At 53.1% G+C, this 17,788-nt stretch overlaps 1 protein-coding gene across 1 annotated transcript; it reads right to left on the bottom strand.

Annotated features, from left to right (window-relative positions):
* Window positions 1-318: 318 nt before the first annotated feature.
* On the bottom strand, window positions 319-16,253 carry GDF6 (growth differentiation factor 6). Its single transcript, XM_003782465.3, has 2 exons — window positions 15,830-16,253; window positions 319-1,280 (listed from the first exon to the last, which is right to left on the bottom strand). Exons 1-2 carry the CDS (start codon window positions 16,251-16,253, stop codon window positions 319-321), a joined length of 1,386 nt encoding a protein of 461 aa, XP_003782513.1.
* Window positions 16,254-17,788: the final 1,535 nt, after the last annotated feature.

Raw genomic sequence — 17,788 nt, 5'->3', positions numbered from 1 at the left:
TCTCCCCTCCCCCTACCTCCTATCAAAACCTGTAAGAGACACACGGAAATTCAAAGCCACAATAATAGAGAAAAAAAAACACGAAAGAAATCCTCCTTGGCTTGTTTTTCTAGGGTGGCCAGGCAAGTGTGAAAATCTGTATCTCCCTCTGGGCTGGCAGGTGGAAGGTTCTGGGAAGGCTGCACTCCCTCTTCAGCACCCGCTCTCACGTGCAGGCTGTTCTGGAACCCACGGCCTCCCCCAAGGCCAGCTTCCTCCTCCGCCTCTCTGCAGCCAGGCCTCCCCTGCGTCCCGGCCGAGGTGGCGGGGAAGGCGCCGCTACCTGCAGCCGCAGGACTCCACCACCATGTCCTCGTACTGCTTGTACACCACGTTATTGCCCGCGTCGATGTACAGGATGCTGATGGGAGTCAATTTGGTGGGCACGCAGCAACTGGGTGGGGTGGAGCCGGGGTCCATGGAGTTCATCAGCGTCTGGATAATGGCGTGGTTGGTGGGCTCCAGGTGCGAGCGCAGCGGGAAGTCACACACGCCCTCACAGTGATAGGCCTCATACTCCAGGGGCGCGATAATCCAGTCGTCCCAGCCTAGCTCCTTGAAGTTCACGTGCAGGGGCTTCTTGCTGCAACGCAGCCTCGACTTCTTGCCGTGCCGCTTGCCGTGCCGGCTGGCGAAAGCCGTGCGCCGCCGCCGTCGGCCGGGCGAGGGCAGCCAAGGCCCGGCGTCTGGGGCGCCCGACGGCGGCGGCCACGACCCCTCGGCTCCCGCACCCGGGCCCGCAGCCTCCGCCGAGCCCAGCTGCTCGCGCATCTCAGTGAACAGGTTCTTGCGCTGGGATCTGGTGAACACCACGAGCAGGGCGCGCTCTTGTGGGGGCCGCACCCTCCGGCCGAAGCCCACACTCCGCAGGTCCGGGGCCAGCGGCTGCTGGGCGCCCTGCGCGAGCGCCTCGGCCTCCCCGGCGTCCAGCGGGCCCCACGCGGCCCGCAGCTCCAAGCACAGCTGCTTCCAGGGCTGGTGGCGCAGGCCCTGCCACACGTCGAAGACTTCCCAGCCGGCCGTGGGCGCCCCCTGCGGGTCCAGGGTCCGCGCGTCCAGCAGCAGGGGCGACAGGCAGGGGAAGAGCTGCACGTGGAGTGGCCCAGCCGGTGGCCCCCAGGGCGCTGCCGGCGCCTGGCGAAAGAGCCGCAGCTCCGCGCCCACCAGCTCTTCTTTGTCTGAGAGCGTGGACACATCAAACAAATACTTCTGTCTCCGGAGAGGAGTGTGCGAGAGATCGTCTGCGAGATAAAAAATAATTACAGTCAGTTTCACTTAAGGGGGAGATCAGCCCGGTGCTCTTTGGCCGTCCCCGGGAGGAAAAGGGCGGGGAGCGGGGCAGGCAGGCTGGGGAGTCCAGCTCAGCCGACCCGGGGCCTGACCACCCCAGAGCCTGACCACCCCAGCTCGCTGTCAGGCTGGTGCACGGCGCGGGGAGGGGCGCACCAGGGCAGGCCCCCTCCTCCAGGTCAGCTCCCGACTCCCAGTGCGGAAGTTAGTGGCTGCTGGCAAGGCAGCCACGGTGGTGGCCTCCCGGGTTTTACCCCCAAGAGGCTTCGTAACCACTAATGTGCCCTTTGTGGTCATGAGCCTGAGCCACGCTTCCCCCAGACCTCCTGTAGCCTGGCTTGTTCTCATCAGTCACGTCTCAAATGTCACCTCCTCTGAGAGGACATCCTCAACCTCCTCGATCTAAGGTAACCTCTCTGGGTCACTATATCAGAGAACCCTGGCTTATTGTCTAATTCTAACTGGTACTTAGAATTCTGTACAACTGCCTGGTTTACATTTGCCTCGCCAGTGGTCTGTCTTTCTCAGCAACACTCTGCCCGCCTCCTCTAGCCCGCGGAGCTAGGATGATGTCATTGTCCTGCTTGCAAACCTCAGCACCTAGATCTTGCCTGATCTAGAGTACACGCGGGTCAGTGAGTGAGAAATTTCCACCGCAGCAGGCCTCCATCTGGCTGCCCATCAAAATCATACAGAGAATTTCACAACCACTAGTGTGAGGCCATTTGAATCAATATCAAGATCGGGCCTGAGCAAAGGGTCTTCGGTCATTGTCAGCCTTTTTTTTTTAACCTGCAAGATGATTTAAAGGTGAAGTTCCAGTTTAGACCCACTAGTCTGGGGATAACATTGCTGCCCATCTGGCTGTTTGTGGGAGCATTTAGACCCAGCACAGTACAGACAGAATGAAGATCTGCTAAGTGATTTTATTTCTTTATTTATTCATTTCTTCTCCTTTCACAACAAACAAAAGAGCTGTTAAGCTTTCAGATTTATGGGAGGTAGGACAGCCAATAAGCTAACAGGCACACCAGGCATCTATCCATTGAGAAGATACCGCAGTCAATGAGAAATAGGCAAATCTGGAAGGAGAAAACCTCCAGCGGCCATTCTCTCTCTCTCTCTCTCTCTCTCTCACACACACACACACACACACACACACACGAGTGACAGTGACATTCCCCCATCCCTCCCCTGCTGCCGCACAACCCAAAAATTCTCTTGCTTGGCAAATATTACTGAAGATAAATGTTTTGGCTACAAGTGAGAATAAGAAATTTACGAGACATGGGGGGTAACAGACTTTTAAAATCCAAGGCAAATTCTTCAGAACCAAGGCAAAACTGGACTTCTTCTTTGACACATTTGTGCATGAAGCCAACCCCACTTCAGTGTGCAAGGCGGAAAGCTAACCAGATTTTCCTGGGCTGCCTTCCCATAAAATATTTACAACCCAGCAAATACAAAAATCCCCAAAGCCCCCAGATTTCCCCAGAAGCTAGTAAAGTTTGGGTCGATTTCAATAGTAAAAGTGTCACTGGGTCCTTCCTAGACCCTCACTGCCAGTCCAGATGTAGCCCTGGGGCACTGGCTTCGAAGCCTCAGCCACACCTAGTTTGCTCTCCTGGGCTGACTGCAGGGCTGGCTGCCTCGCTCTCACACACACATGCCCTGACCTGAGATAGAGTGTGGGAAGGGTTAGAGGTGAAAAGGGAAAAGCTGCTGGAGGCAACTGATTTATGGAAGTCAAGACCTTCAAACCAACCAGGGTCATATTAAAATCAGGGGGAATTCAGCACACTTTCTTCTCCTTCTTTAAAGAAACCTGTGTCTGACACTCCTCAGCCAACGCCCAGATCTCTGGGACCTGTTGCCTTAGGCTACACTTTCCTGCCTCTCTCCATAAACTAGGGATTGTTGAGCATGATAAACCTAGGACACTTGCTGTGCTAGCTAAGCATTGTGAGGGCTGTTTCCAGTCTTTATCCACTTATACAGAATAGTTCTGTAAGGTAGGTACTTACTCATATCACTCCCATTTTATAGATGGGAAAACCAAGTCTTGGAGAAGGTGAGATTCCTACTGAGGTCTATTTACTTCCAGAGTTAGAACATTTAGCCCCTAAGCCACATTTTCCCTACTGGAGTCTAAACGCAACCAGGAGTGGCCAGAGTATAAGCAAAGGGGGAAATGGTCCAAACTGTATTTGCAGAACTTCCTAGGAGTAAAACCTGGGCTCTCATTTCCATCTTTGCGTATGTAATTCTTGAGATGATTTGCCACTGGCTGGAGAGCATGAGGCAGGTGTAAAGAATAATTTCTTTATTTCTCTCTCATGCAATATGGGAAGAATCAGCCTGATTTTGTTTTCACTCTTTTTATTAAGCACAAGCTAATAAATGGTTAGTCTGCACAGCTGAGTCTAAATTGAGGCAAGCATCTGACCAGTCTCTGCAGCTCTAGGATTTCTGCTGATCTTTCTAGCAAAACCAGCCCAACTCTATCCTTTCCAGGTCTCAGGGCAAAAGTAGAAATAGGGGCTTCAACTTTCATCTTGCTCCTTCTCTTCCCAGGAGTCTTCCCTGCATGCATGTGGACACCCAGCTAATCAAGTCAAGTGTCCCAGTTCTACAGGTGCACAGACCCTATATAAAGAAGTGCCCAGGACCTGGAAGTGGGTCCAGGGATATTTGTGGAGCAGGTACCTGGAACTTGATTTACAATAGTGACTCAAAGCCAGTAAACATGCAGTGGGTCTTGTCTGCATCATCAGTATCACATAGGACCCTACTAGAATGCAGAATTTGTATTTCTAGTAAGCTCTCAGGTGATGCTGATTCTGCTGGCCAGGAAATCACACTTTGAGAACCATTAGCCTAGGTGGCTTTGTACCCCAGTTTCTCTTGATTTCCCACTACTAGGGAGGAAAACCATTTGAGAGGGACAAAACAAGACCCCCACAAAGCGCAGGGCCCCAGGCAGGACCAAGTCACTACCTCTCCCAGCTCTTCCCTGGCCCTCCCCCCAGGAAGCCACGCCCATTTCTTTTACTCTTTCTGATCCGTGTTCTCTCCCAGGTCTCCAGAACCTCTAACCCTAAACAAAGGGTCCAAGAAGAAGGTTGCTCAGTGCAGCTCCCCTGCAGACCACATTCCCCACCTGTCCAAACCTGCTCTGGAGCCATGCATCACACAAATAGCCCAAAGGAAGCATCCAACCTGGAGAGTGTACACACCTTCTTGCACCGTGACCCTCAGCCACTTTGCCTGCTGACCTGGCATCACAGAGTCCAGCCCAGCTGCCATGAGCCAACTGTAGGCAAAAAGCCAGCCCTTCACATTCCCTTCCACAAGCCTCTTCTCTCATTATAGTCCTGTATACAAGAGGACTGATGTCATCAAATGACCCTCTCTCCCAATCCCTTTGACTAGAAACTTGCACTTCTCATTTCAAAATCTGTTGATGGCACTTTGCTACATCCTAGAAGTGAAGCCTATGCCTAAAGACCCTTAATCTGAAATCAGTCAGTATGTCAGGGAGATTTTATTTTGCTTTTAATTTGTATCAACCTGACTTGTTACAGCAGAGCTCACCATCTCCCTTAACTTGGTGTTTGCTGACTATTAGACATATAAACCGTTCAACTTAACAATTGCCAGATTTGTGCTTATCCTTTTCACCTAATAAGTTGGTAGAACAAGGAGGAGGAGGAGAGAAAGAAAAGAAGGAAGCAACAAACCACTGGTCTATTTGAAGGAACTCCTTCATAGCTAGGTCAGGAAGTTCTAAAAGGCGGAGAGCACCTCCTACATTCATTTCCGGCACAGAATTTGTACAAATAAATGAACGAATAAGGAGGGAGATGTTAGTCAAAGAATACAAAGTTTCAGTTAGGATGAAAATAAGTTAAAAAAATAATTAAAATATAAATAATAAAAAAGTAAAGGAATGAGACAAAGATTGAATTACTTGTAAGGCAGGTGCCATTGCACCTATTTCAAATGAGACTGGCTTAGAGACGTAAAAGCATCCATCCGGGAAGAGTGAGGCTGGAGGAAGCTAGAGAAGCAAACACCAGAGGCAAATGGAAAAGGTTCCCTCAGTGCCAAATACTTTGCAACGGGAACCTGAGCCCCAGGAAGGCAGCCTGAATGGGAGGCAATGGGTGGCAAGCTGCAAGACCCCCCAACCCCACCCCAGCTCTGGTCCCTTAGACCAGTCTGTCCAGGTGAAACATCCTTGGTTTGGGGCAGGAAGCCTCTCTCCACCACACACCACACTACATCTTCCCAAGATATAACTGAAATACATACATGTAGCTTGAAGTCCCTCCTGGGGGTCCGAGTTGGATTTTCTGTCACTCTTAGCATGTGCACCCACAACTCCAGCTCTCCAGACCCACAGGGCTCTTCAGGTCACAGACTCTGAGCTCCCCTGTACTCTTTTGCAATGCAGCTCTCATCCTCTGAGTTCGCTGTGACCCTGGACAGCCACTAGCCAGGGGTCTGGCCATCCTGCCAGTCCTCTTCAGCAGCCCTGCCATACTCTCCAGAGGTACAAGCCTGGTGACTAGGCAGCTGCTCAGAAAGCTGAAAAGACCCTGGACTTTCCCACCTCGACCCCCTAAGCAAGGATGGAGGGATAGGAATAATCACTCATCCTAGCAAGGGAAATTCTAGGCTAGATGTCTGCCCCACCCCTCATTTTAGAGCTGGCAGCAGCACTGAGCACTTATGGGGCACTGTCTTAAGCACTGCTCGGGGCACTCATGGCCACTGTCACTGAAATCCTCACCTTGTCCAAGGTCTTACTGTTACCAGGTGTACTCACTTATAGATGGGGAAACTAGGGCTCTAAGAGGTATCTTAACTTGCCATTGTCTTGTCACTAGTAAGGGACAAGCCTTAAAGGTCCTAACTCCAAATGCTGAGCCAGCCCTCCTACCACTCCCTTCTACCAAGGTCCTGTTTGGGTAGCGCTGCAAGTGGGTGCCAGAAAACTGGACACACATTCATCATCAAAGTAACCAACACATGGTGGGCTGGGCTCCCCCAGGGTTCTCTCCCCCTTTTCTTTACTAGGAAGAAGACTTCTAAGCTCAGACTTCATGGCGGGTTTGTAGTCATTACTCACTTAGGTTTATGTGTCACCTTCAGCGCTGCCCTAAGATGCCAAAACCCATCCAGTTGAAAAAGGAGCCAGGTGGACTGGGTGAATAAAAGTCAGCCACCAGCCTCTCCCCCTGGAGTGTGAAGGGCTCTGAGGATAATTGGTGCTCCAAGTATTTTAGTGTGCCCCCTGGACACTGGAATACAGGGATCTCCTGAGGACCCACTAGAGGATGTACTCCTCCTGAGTCAGACCCTGTGGGGATGTGAGCCTTGCTTCTGTGAAGCAATCCATAACAACTTACCCTTTCTGGAGCACTCTTGCTTTACCACTCAGCAATAAAGCAAGCTCTGGTGTAGCACTCATCATGTGCTGGGCATGATCTAAATCCTTAACTTGTGATGACGCATTCAGTCCTCAGAAACACCTCTGAAAAAGGCATTACTATGGACCCGAGCCTGGAGAGCTTAAGGGTAATGTGCCCAACTGGAGAAAGGACATCAACCCCTGGGCTCTAAGACTCACTCACTTCAGCAGTTACCGCTTAAGAGAGTGCCCAAACTGGACTTTTGAAAGAGAACTTGGGAAGAAAATTAATAAGGCCACAGAGGGAGGCAAAGGAGATAAGGTACAGGAAAGACTTCTGTGGTGCAAATAGCAGTTATTACTGGCAATGTGGAAGGAGCATAGGAATTAGAGTCCAAGAGACATCAGCATGAATCCTGATCTGTGACATAGTGCCTTGTGACTTTGGGTAAATTGATCAACATCATCTCCCAGACTCATAAGCCTCATCTGTAAAAGGGGAGTACCACCTTGAAGGGTCATTGTAAAGGCCAGAGTCCAGGCACCCAGGGAAGTCCATGGCACATGGAAATCCCAGATGACTGCAGCCAATATTATTATAACTACCTACATCCTGGTAGAAGGTACACCTGACCCTCTCGTAGCCTCCTTTCAGGAGATTTGATCTAGACCTCTCTAAAAGTTTTCCAGAATTAAGTGGAGGAAAGGTGCTGGGCAGCATGGGTAACAAAAGAAGCAGGGGTTACCAGTTCCTACCTGCAGCCAAGTGAAGGTCAAGGCTGATAAGGACTGTAGCCTCACTCCCATCACTGGGACACTCGTCATCACCTGCAAAGCCACATTGCACTGTCCCTCCCACATGCCTGGTGAACAAGAGACCTTCATCCCAACTTCTTCAGGGAAAAGTTGAACCTCTTCTTGCAGGATTCCTCTTTAGCAAGGTTGGGGCAGTGACAGTTCGTATGTTAAACTATGTAATTCCCTGGCTATATGATGCAGACCTGAGATGCCTGGGGATTAGTCTCTTTCCCTGATTTAGTGTGGCACCATCTGTCCCTAGAGGCTGTTCTCTGTCCATAGAGCCAGTCCTGGTGAGGACAGGAAGGCCCATGTTCTCAATCTTTACTAGGGCAGAAAAGCACACACTTGATGGGGTGGATGACAGTGAATGTCTCCTTGAGCTGCAGCACAAGTCTAGGCCTGTGGTGCTAGTCAGCTGGGTCTGTCCTTGTGTGTGTCCCCTGACACACACACGCCCAGCTTTTCATGGGTCTCTCTGCTTCCCAGGTGCCTTCTCCAATAGTTTGCCCTGTATTTCTCAGCTTCTTTTCTTAGTCCAAAGACCAGCAAGGTCCAGGGAAAGACCTTCCCGGAGCCTTGGAGAGGCTTTTCCAGGCTCTCTCAGACCTGGCAGATCAATGCCCTCCTTTTCCCAAGGAACCTTCTAGTCCCTGCCAGTGAAGCAAGCCTGATGGCCTGCCTGGATCCCGCAGAGAAATCCTTGTGTCAGCACAGCAAGTTCTGGCTCAACCTGAGGCAAATGAGTGATGCTGGGAGAAAGGAAGGGAGGGAGAACCTCCAATCCCACGCTATGAAAGCAGCTTCGTGTGCCCCTGCCCACCTCCAGGCTTAAGTCCTCAGCACTGGCTTTAACTGTAGTAAGTAACTCCAGCCCCAGGGCGAGAGCCCAGATTTCTGACGGATGACTCCGGTAGACACCAGCGCTCTCTCCAGAGCAGGGCGTATCCCAACAGGAACTTGAAAACACTCCTTTTGTCTCTAAAGGTTGAAACTGATTTATTTACAGAGTAGTTTTCATGAACTTAGTCCGTGACCCTGGTGGCAGCGCACTCTCTAGAATGGCCAGAGCCCCAGAGAAGGAAAGCCAAGATCAAGGGCATATGACCCGGCATCTCTCTTCTCTGCTGTTCCACTCTGGGCTCCTGACCACAGTGGCTCAAATCTTACCTTAATGTCACTGTAGATGAAACCCAAACTGAAGCTTAGTATTGTCTCCACTCGCCAGACCTTTCCTCCCCATCTCTCTGCGGCGAGGGAGCAGCCTGTGCCCGGGAGTGCTCCGCAGGGCGCAGCCCTTCCCCTTCTAGGCTCCTGTGTTGGGCCTGGACCTGGCTGATTTGCTAGGGGCCTTTTCTGCAGGGCCTACCAGGAGGGTCACCCAGGAAGCGACATAGGCTGTCTCGGGGAAGGCTGGGGAAGAGGGGAGAGAGGTGAAGATGCTGCCGTCGGGGCTGGAACGTGATCTGGCAGCTTGGCTTGAGAGCTTAGAGATCAAAAGTGGAAGGAACGGTGCCCATTTTGTGCAGTTTTCCACCCCCGACCAGTTCTGAGGTTGCAGGTTGGGGCAGGGGTTCAAACTGGGGAGTAGTCCTGGGCAGGAAGTTGTGATCTCAGCGCCCAGGGGTCCTGCGCAGGAGCAACCGCTGTGACGTTTACTTAAAGTGCTGGGTCAGGTGGCAGTCTGAGAAAACGGGATGGCCACAGTCCCACTTCATTTGCTGGGTTCACTTTGGTCTCATTTTGGAAACCATGTGGCAAAATGGGATTTTCTTATTTCTTTTCTTTCTTTCTTTCTTCTTTTCTTTTCTTTTTTTTGAGACAGTCTCACTCTGTCGCCCTGGGTAGCGTGGCGTTATAACACAGCAACCTCGAACTCCTGGGTTTGAGAGATCATCTTGCCTCAGTCTCCCCAGTAGCTGAGATTACAGACGCCCACCAAAATATCTGGCTAGTTTTTCTATTTTTAGTACAGACAGGTCTCTCTCTTGCTCAGGTTGATCTGGAACTCCAGAATTCAGGCGATCCGCCCTCCGTGGCCTCCCAGAGTGCTGGGCTTACAGGCGCAAGCCACCGCGCCCAGCCCAAAATGGGGTTCTTGGGCTTATTCTAGCCTGGCGTTGTTCACTTCCCCTCTCCACAGAGCATGGGAGCGGCAGTGGGCTCGCAAGTGGAATCTGGGCTGGACCAATGGCCCAGAAGCCGCGTTTGTAATTCAGGCTCACGGATTCCTCTGGGCTCCTACGTTATTTAGGGATGTCCCCGCCCCCCACTAAAGCCAACCGGTGCGCTGCCCCTGTTCCCGCCCTCTGCCCTTCTCCCCAGGCTAAGTCCTAGCCGCCCGGGCCAGAGGCCCGCCCCTCGCCTGTCCTGCACGCCCACTATCGGGTCCCTAAGCCGTGCCCCGCCCCCAGGCGCCTGGGCCACTAGCTGTGCCGCGCGTCTCTAGGAATGCGGTCCACAGCTGCCCGCTCCAAGTTCCCTCAGCCCCTCACCCCAAGCCAAGCAGACCCAGTCCCCAGGCTCCAGCACTGCTAACCGACTGCCCTGAAAGGCAGAGAACAGCAACCCTGGAACCCATTAGGCCAACCAGGACCTATTTAATTCCTGTAAACAGGAGATAGCATTCAACTGACTGAGCTTAAAAATAAACAGCCAGGGCTGAGAGGCGGGGGACAACGTGCCAAGCAACAGAATGGCACAGCGGATCCACATTCCAACATTCCACACCTCAAGGGTGATTCCATCCTCAGGTCCAAAGAGCCTGTCGTTTGACCCGGGTTATTCAATACCCAAAAGGTTATCGAACTCAAGCCTTTCGCTTTAGTTACAAGCACCCAAGGATTATTGTTGATTTGTTCTAGGTCCTTTGATGCTCGCAGTGGTCTTGGCAAGAAACAAAAAGTTCTTGATCTGCCATATTTCTACCATACCATCTTTCCCCACCTCTCTCTCCTATTCCCTTCTTGTCACTCCGGGCACCGTCCCCAAAAGACGTCACCACTTTCAAGGAGGTGAACGAGATCCCCGAGAACGCCAGCTGGGGAAAATAGGCTGTCCTAGGACCTCTAACGCCGCGTTCCGCTGTTCCTGTGGGTTCAGGGGACCACGTCCTCTCTAGCAGGAAAGAAGAACTTTCATGGGGGTGGAAGAGAGAAGACAGATTCACAGGCCTATGGTGGGTGATCTTTAGCTTAGGTGACTTTTTTTTTTTAATGTGCAAAACCTACAATGATGTTTGAGCACTTTAAAAAAAAAATCTCCTCCCCCACCAGCAACTTCGCCGCCACGCAGATTCCGAGAGGCCTGAGAACCTTCTGCATGAAGAAGACGCTGTGTCCTCAGATTAGTTTCCCTTGCCAAGAAAACCCGCCAAAAATCCCTGAGCAACCTGCTGTCTCGCTACAGAAGATGCTGGGTGTTTTTAGGTCCTTGCTTTTCCCTGTAAAGCAGAGCTTAAGGCCTTAGGGATTGGGACGGTAACTATTTAATAACAAGCCAATGTTGACTTGCGGCCTTAGACATGTCTTAATTATTCCAAACAGAAGAGCAGAACAAACTTCTAGTTTAAAACTTCTTTCCCCTACCCCCAGGGCTTTGCCAGGACCTTCCAGCTTAACCGCCGGCCTGGAGGAGGAACCTGAGCTGTGGCCCAAACTGTGCCCGCGCTCAGGCAGGCGCTGCCATACAGGAACACACTTGAACGCTTAGAAAGCCTTTTCCAAGGCTGTTCCCTCTTTCCGGGGAAATAAAGCCTAGATTGGAACCTTCTGCCCGGCTTCCTCATTTGGCCGTCTGGTCTGCATTAGTGTTTTTATAAGGGACTCAAACAAATCGAATACAAGGTCACCAAATAATTAACAGTTGTGAATTCCCTCCGTCCCCATTAAAATACTTCCCTGCTTATATTTCATTTTCCGTTTGCCAACGACAACAGGGTCCCGGGCAAAAGCACTGCCGCGTTGATTACACCACTCTGCAGCTCAGGTCCACCCAGAAACCCTGTGCTGTTTTGCATAAACATGACGTTTATGAAGATGAACTTCGGTCTGGAGGGAACCATGCAACTCTTCAAATGCTCTCCCCACAGCCCAGCTAGCCCCAGAATTGTCCTTCTCTGCTCTCTGACCATCAGGACCCAGAGGGTACAGGAGATGTAGACAAACAATTGGCAGCAAATTATCTTGGGGGTTATTTCCAGGGTGTCTCAGATGTGCCGATCTCGTTTTTTGTTGCTAATAGTTCCTTACTGCCTTCTTTCTGAGAGTGCTATTGTGCAAATATTAAAGGTATTCTTATTTCTAAGTCTTCTGGCAACGTATCTCACAGCAATATTCTTAGACTCATTTGGATTTCCTCATCCTTGAGAGTTGCTCCCCTTCCCCTTGTTAGAATTATGTGACATTTGCACTGCACATTCATTGAAAGTCTGAGTTTCTCTCTGTAACATATGCACACACACTCTATCTTTTTCTACCTTCCTCCATTCCTCCCACCCACCCACCCTATCTCTCAGCCCGTTAAATGCATACAAGTTCTAATTGCCTTTTCCAAGCCTCAGGGTTAGGGAGCTAGGGCCTCAGTACCAGTGGCCTTTTAATGAGTTATCTCACCAGCTAACTGTAATTTCACTGTATCAAATCTTTTCCACTTTGATCCTGTGATGGCATCAATACAAAAGCACATGCTTTCTCAACATTATGGATCCAGAATCATTTAAAGGGTACAAAATGCATACTCTTCGGATAGTATAAAACAGACAATGTAGGGCCATTTTAAAGATTAAGAGATAACAAGTTCTGTGGCTCTGCTAAAACAAATACAGGAGGAAGCATGCATGGCACAAATTCAGACCCTTAAATCCCAAGTTCAACCCCAACTTCTAACTGGGTCTTAAAAGACTACCGAAACATACTAGACTGGAAGGGGAAAATCTCTCAATTATTTGACTTCTGCTTCTTCCCAGCATCCATCCAAAACCTCTCCATCCCTTACCCTATCTATATAGTGCCCCAGTTGAACTTGCAGGGCCTAGAATCTTATATGAGCTTCACCTCTTACTAGCTGTGTGACCTTGAGAAACTTGCTAAACCTCACTGTCTTCTTTACTTCACCTGTAAAAAAAGTGATTATAGAACTTTCCTCAGAAGTGGCTGTGAGAATTAAGTGAGGTAATTCATGTAACAACTTTTAGTGCAGTACTTGGCACACTGTAAATGTTCGTTAATTCTTATTATCATTACCTCGATATGTGGAGGTAATATATATTTAAGCTTGCCATCAAATCTCATGGATAGGGAGAGGTGGTGGCGTGTTGGGTGAGAACCTGCTTTCTTTAGAGATCTAAAGCGACCTTCATTTACTTTGCACAGTTTCCCCGGCTCTCCCAACCAAGGGCTTCAGGCGTGACTTCTGGGGTTCCCCGGGGGTGAAGAAGGCTTGAGAGTAAGTCGCTCATGCCTCTTGAACCAGCTGTGAGTTTCCTCCTTTTCTTTGCTCCTCGCCTTGAGGGACCCTCCTTGGCTCCTCCGGAGCCAAGCCTGCCCCACTCGATGGAGATTTAAACATCACCTAGGCAAGGCGCCAAGTTAGCGCGGCTGGCCCCGCTTTAGGCAGGCCGTTGCTCTTTCCTCTTAGGCTGGCCATCCATGGGTTGGGGGAGGGGGTGGGGGTTAGCACGGTTAAAAGCCCCTCGTGAGAGAGGCGGAAGTCCTCGCCAGGAACCGGGGATGCGCGGCTGGCGGGTCCCTTCCATCACGGGAGACGAGACACCGTTTGATGTGTTATGACATGAACCCTCAATTAGATCGCTGAGTTGAAACACTCCAATCAGGGGCCCGATGCTAAGCAAGCCCCGGAAGGTCCAGCCCGAGGTCACCGCCGGTGACACATCAAATCAAAATCAGTGAGAGGGAAAGTGAGGCTTTCCCTTTATCAAGCTGGGGCTGTAGCCAGCAACGTACCCGCTCCTCTGAGCGCCCCTCCCGCCCGAGGCTCCGCACTCCTTTGCCCCCGCGCGGCGTGCCACAAGCCTCACCGCCTTCCCAGTCAACGAACTGCCTTTCTTCGCGTTTTCTGGGAAAAGGAACCTCAGGGTGAGGAGGAGACGGTGCCTTTGAAGCTGCCGTCCAAGTGGTCAGGCCGCGTCTCTTCGGGCTGTAGCCCTCTTGCACCCCCAGCCCTCGACGGCATTCGGGGTTGAAGCCTTTGGACTTAGAGATCTCAGTTTGGCTGGTCTGGAGACCTTGTCACCGGAACAGAGGGCCTCAAGCCCGAGTACACAGCCAATCCCTAATCTGCCTCAGACGTCTGGGGGCTCGCTGCGCACAGCCTACGGTGGGGGTGTGTGGGACGTGAGCTTGCAGGGCAAGCAAGGATGAAGGGATCTCTCATCTGTGCCTTATTTCGGATTCCCAGAGACCTCCCAGCTCCTGCCTGAATGTCGCAAGCTTCCGTAGACACCTCGAAACAGCCGGAAGGGTCTCTTGGTCGTGTGCCAAACTCACTGGGTACAAGGAAGGCTTAGGGAAGGGGCGGAGATTCTCACCGCTTCCCTCCCAGGGAAAGAAAATGCGTTTCTGGCGACGCCAGCCTAGGCCTCCGGGATCTCTTCTCTTGAGGAAGGGTCTCTTGTATTTTCTCTGAGCTTTCTTGGCCTCTTCGCCAAGGGTAGTAGATAAGGTGGCCGATTAACAGAGGACTTGGAGGTAGAGGGACAACCCTGGCTGGGCGGGGTGAGAGGAGGGGAAGGGGATCGGTGAGCTGCTCTGGCAGCCGGGAAGCCGAGCACCCAGTTGTAGCTCTAGGAAGAAGCCGCGTGTCTTTAGGACTTTAGTAGTCCTAAAATCATCATAAAATACCCGGCGTTAATGTACCGTCGGGACCTTTCAGCAGCTCGTGAACCTTGCTGACCTTGGACCAACGCAAACCCTGCGTGGGCAGGATGCTCCGAAGCAAGGAAGGGGACTGCCAGTGAGAGGCTTGGGACTATAGTGGGGCAGAGCCAGGGCGCATGGCCGTTATCCGTCCCTAAAAAGCTTGGAGAATGTGCGAGCACCCAAGGCAGCCTAGCGATGCAGCCTCCTCACCCCGAGCCACAGCGCTCAAGGGCTCCTGGGCCACCCCACTTTCACTGACCTGCAAGTGAGAGGACTTGGAATCCGTCAAAAGTCATGGAACTAAGTCTGGATAGGATGAAGAAACGATTAGCTGCCCAAATGTCTTTAATCTCCTTCGTTTCTTTTTATCTCCTTCCTCTTCTTTCCCCTTCCTTTCCTTTTTCTCCCTCTTCTGCCTCTTTTCACATTATTGTCTCTCCTCTTTAGGAGCTGAGGTCCGACACCCGTGGATCCCTCCCCAGGTTCCAGGACCAGCTCGAGGCTTTCTTGAGGGCAGTGGCCACTCTCCAGACCAACCCCAGTGGCAAAAATGGGGCGCAGGAGTTTCTGCAGAAACCAACATATGCACCCGCTCTGTCAAAGGGGACGATGGATGGCGTCCCTGGGAGAAGTGCACAGAGAGGAGATGGGAAAGGTGGACAGGCGCACCCACGCACCCTTGTGGGTTAAGTACCAACAACCCCCCAAACTTAGCCTTCTCTAACCCCGACCGGCCCAGACAGGTGCTGCCGCAGCCTTTGCAGAAACACTTATTGAGGCCTTAGAACAGCCCCGAGCTAGAGACAAAACAGCCGGAGGGCGCAGCGCTCCCGCCAGGTTGACCATGCCTACACCCGGCGCGGGGACCAGAGGAGAATCCGCGTGGCGGCGGGACCCGGCACTGCCAGACAGAGCGAATACAGCTAGTGTATTCGCTCCTTGGGCAGAGGGACTCCGCTAGCTCTTGCTGGCTTTGGCTTCCAACTCACTCCTGCATCGGGCCGTCAGATCTGCTGGGCCTTGGACTATGCATACCTCACAACCTGGGACCCCACCCCCACCTCGAGGCACAGGTTCCATCAGTCCCTGCCCCTACCCCTTTCCAGCCGGGATCATCTGCCTGCCGCCCCCATCCTACACCAGCCACCAGATGAGCGGCCACAACACTGGTTTCTGTAAAAGAAGAGGGAAGGAAGGAAGGAAGGAAGGAAGGAAGGAAGGAAGGAACCAACAGAGGGAGGATTGCAGACTGGGATTCCGAAACTTACTCGGGCTTGAGGAAAGCATTTTAAGAAAAGAAAAAGGGGAAGTGTCCAGAGTGGGATGCAGCCTCCTGCCGGAGCCGGAGCAGCGCTCTAGCTGCGGAGCTCCAGGAAAAGCGGAGTCGGGCATTTTCTTTGCCACTTACCTAATCCCCTGTCTACAAAGCTGGTGATCGTATTAGCCGACTTGGAAGATTGGAAAAAGCTAGCATTGATGCCCAGCTTCTCGGCGATGGAGTAAGTCCTGTAGATTGACAGCATGTACTCGTGGGGCACCACGCGCGGACCTCTCTCTGGCGGTTCCTGCGCTTGAGGCTGCTGAGGCGACCGCTGCTGAGGCTCGTCCTGCGGCCCGGGCTGTGGCTCCTGGTCCTCCGGGGGAGCCCGGCCCGCGGCACTCTCTCGCGGCGACCGCGGCATCTTCCCTTCTTTGCGGCTCCGCATGCTTTTGGTGGAGCCCAGCTCCGCAGACGAGTAGGAAGATGAGATGGACGCCTGCTGGAAACCCGGCAAATCCCAAAGGAAACTGATGAGGAAGACAGCCGAGAGCAGGATCCTGGGAGTATCCATGGCGTGCAAGAGGCTGTGTCTCCCCAAGAGGCTGCGGCAACGGCGCAAGGCGCTAGGGGCACGGAGAGGCTGGACAGCGGCCGGGGCCCGGCTCCTCCGGCGGACTCGAAGTGCAAGGAGCCGGGTCCCAGCCACACAAACCCCGGCCCTGCCACGCCCCCTCCCGCCCCTCGCCGGGATGGGAGGGAGAGGAGGGGAGGGAGAAAGGGCAGAGGAGGGGTAGGGGGGATGGGAGGGGAGGCGGGTGGTGCGGGCAGGAGGTGTGGGGGAGAGGGGCCGCGGTGTGCCGGTGTGGCAGGAAGACGCAGCGCCCCCCCGGGACGTGCGCGGGGTTGCCAGGCGGTGCGCGCAGCGCGGGCCTCAGGCGCTGGCCGGCGAAAGGCCGGGCGCGGCCGTGCGGTGGTTAGAGAGCACAGGCCGGTCCGCAGCGCCAGGGTCCCCCTCGAACTCTCGGAGGCTCGGTCCCTCCGCGGCACAGTGCGGGCTCTCAGTCCTCTCCAGTTCCCTCCACTTTCCTGGGAGAGAGCGGCCCTGGGGGAGGGAAACGACAGCGGCGCCCCCCAGAGACGGCTCGGAGCAGGCGCCTCTGCACCAGGCTGCTCGCTGGCTCCGGGCGGTGGTACCTTCCTTCCTCGGCCCCAACTGCCAGGCCGGCCATTCGCTGCCCTTAGGGAACGGCCTAGAGCCAGGGAAGTCTCGCCTTGGGCCAGGCGCAGGGCCTACCTAGCTCAGAATAGCCCCATTTTCTCGGTGGGGTATCGCTCTCCACAAAGACAGGCGTCTATTCCCGACCTTCGAGGTCAGGCAAAGGCCATGAGTCTTTAAAGTTTGGATCGATGCTACAAGCTGCTGTGCTCCCCTGCAGGCCCCAGCCTCTCCTCTCGCAGTCCTCAACCTCTTCTGGCGCAGGCTTTAGCCGCTTCATTTCTCCTTCTGCTCCCAGGATCCTCGTCCCTCTCGTGGCCTGCCCCCGCCTCCACTGTATCCCCATTTTCCCTCGCTTCTTTTCCCTCCCGCCTTCAGGACTTCCTCCTTGCCCAAGTTCCTTCTGCATTCCAATCCCTCTCCCCAGCCTGCTTTTCTTGCGCACTGCCCTCCCATCTCGGTCTGTCTTCCCACCCTCTCTCTCCCCGGCCTCCCTCTCCCCTTCCTCTGGACCCCTCCCTTTGCAGCTCTACCCCAATCTGTTTCTCTTCAGTCCTGCCTCGCCCCATCACGAGTTTCCTTTATCTGTCCCCAGATTCCCCGTGCCTGTCTTCCCCGCCCACTGCCTCGCTCATTCCTGGGCCTGGACTCAGGAAGACCAGGCGCAGCGCTGCTTCTGCCTCCCACAGTGCTGGTGCCTTCAGCGCTCTGGACATGGAGTTTCCCTGCGCGTGTTTTGGGTGCTCAGGCACTAACTTTAAAATGCCCTCCTTTGATAGTGCCAATAGCTCTGTGAGGTTGGCGTGGCTATTTACACTCTCACGGATGAAAACAATAAGACTCAGAGAGGATAAGTGACTTTTCCAAGGCCATTCATCCAGGAGGCTATG

The sequence above is a fragment of the Otolemur garnettii genome, unplaced genomic scaffold (assembly GCF_000181295.1).
Source record: "Otolemur garnettii isolate 467f Iridium unplaced genomic scaffold, OtoGar3 scaffold00004, whole genome shotgun sequence".
Classification (NCBI taxonomy): Eukaryota; Metazoa; Chordata; class Mammalia; order Primates; family Galagidae; genus Otolemur; species Otolemur garnettii.
This window is presented reverse-complemented; position numbering and strand designations above follow the sequence as displayed.

Excerpts from the sequence above, each read along its gene's own strand:
- GDF6 (XM_003782465.3), bottom strand. The coding sequence starts at position 16,253 with ATGGATACTCCCAGGATCCTGCTCTCGGCTGTCTTCCTCATCAGTTTC. Across the intron at positions 1,281-15,829 it reads CTTTGTAGACAGGGGATTAG|ACGATCTCTCGCACACTCCT; the intron begins GTAAGTGGCAAA and ends TTTATCTCGCAG.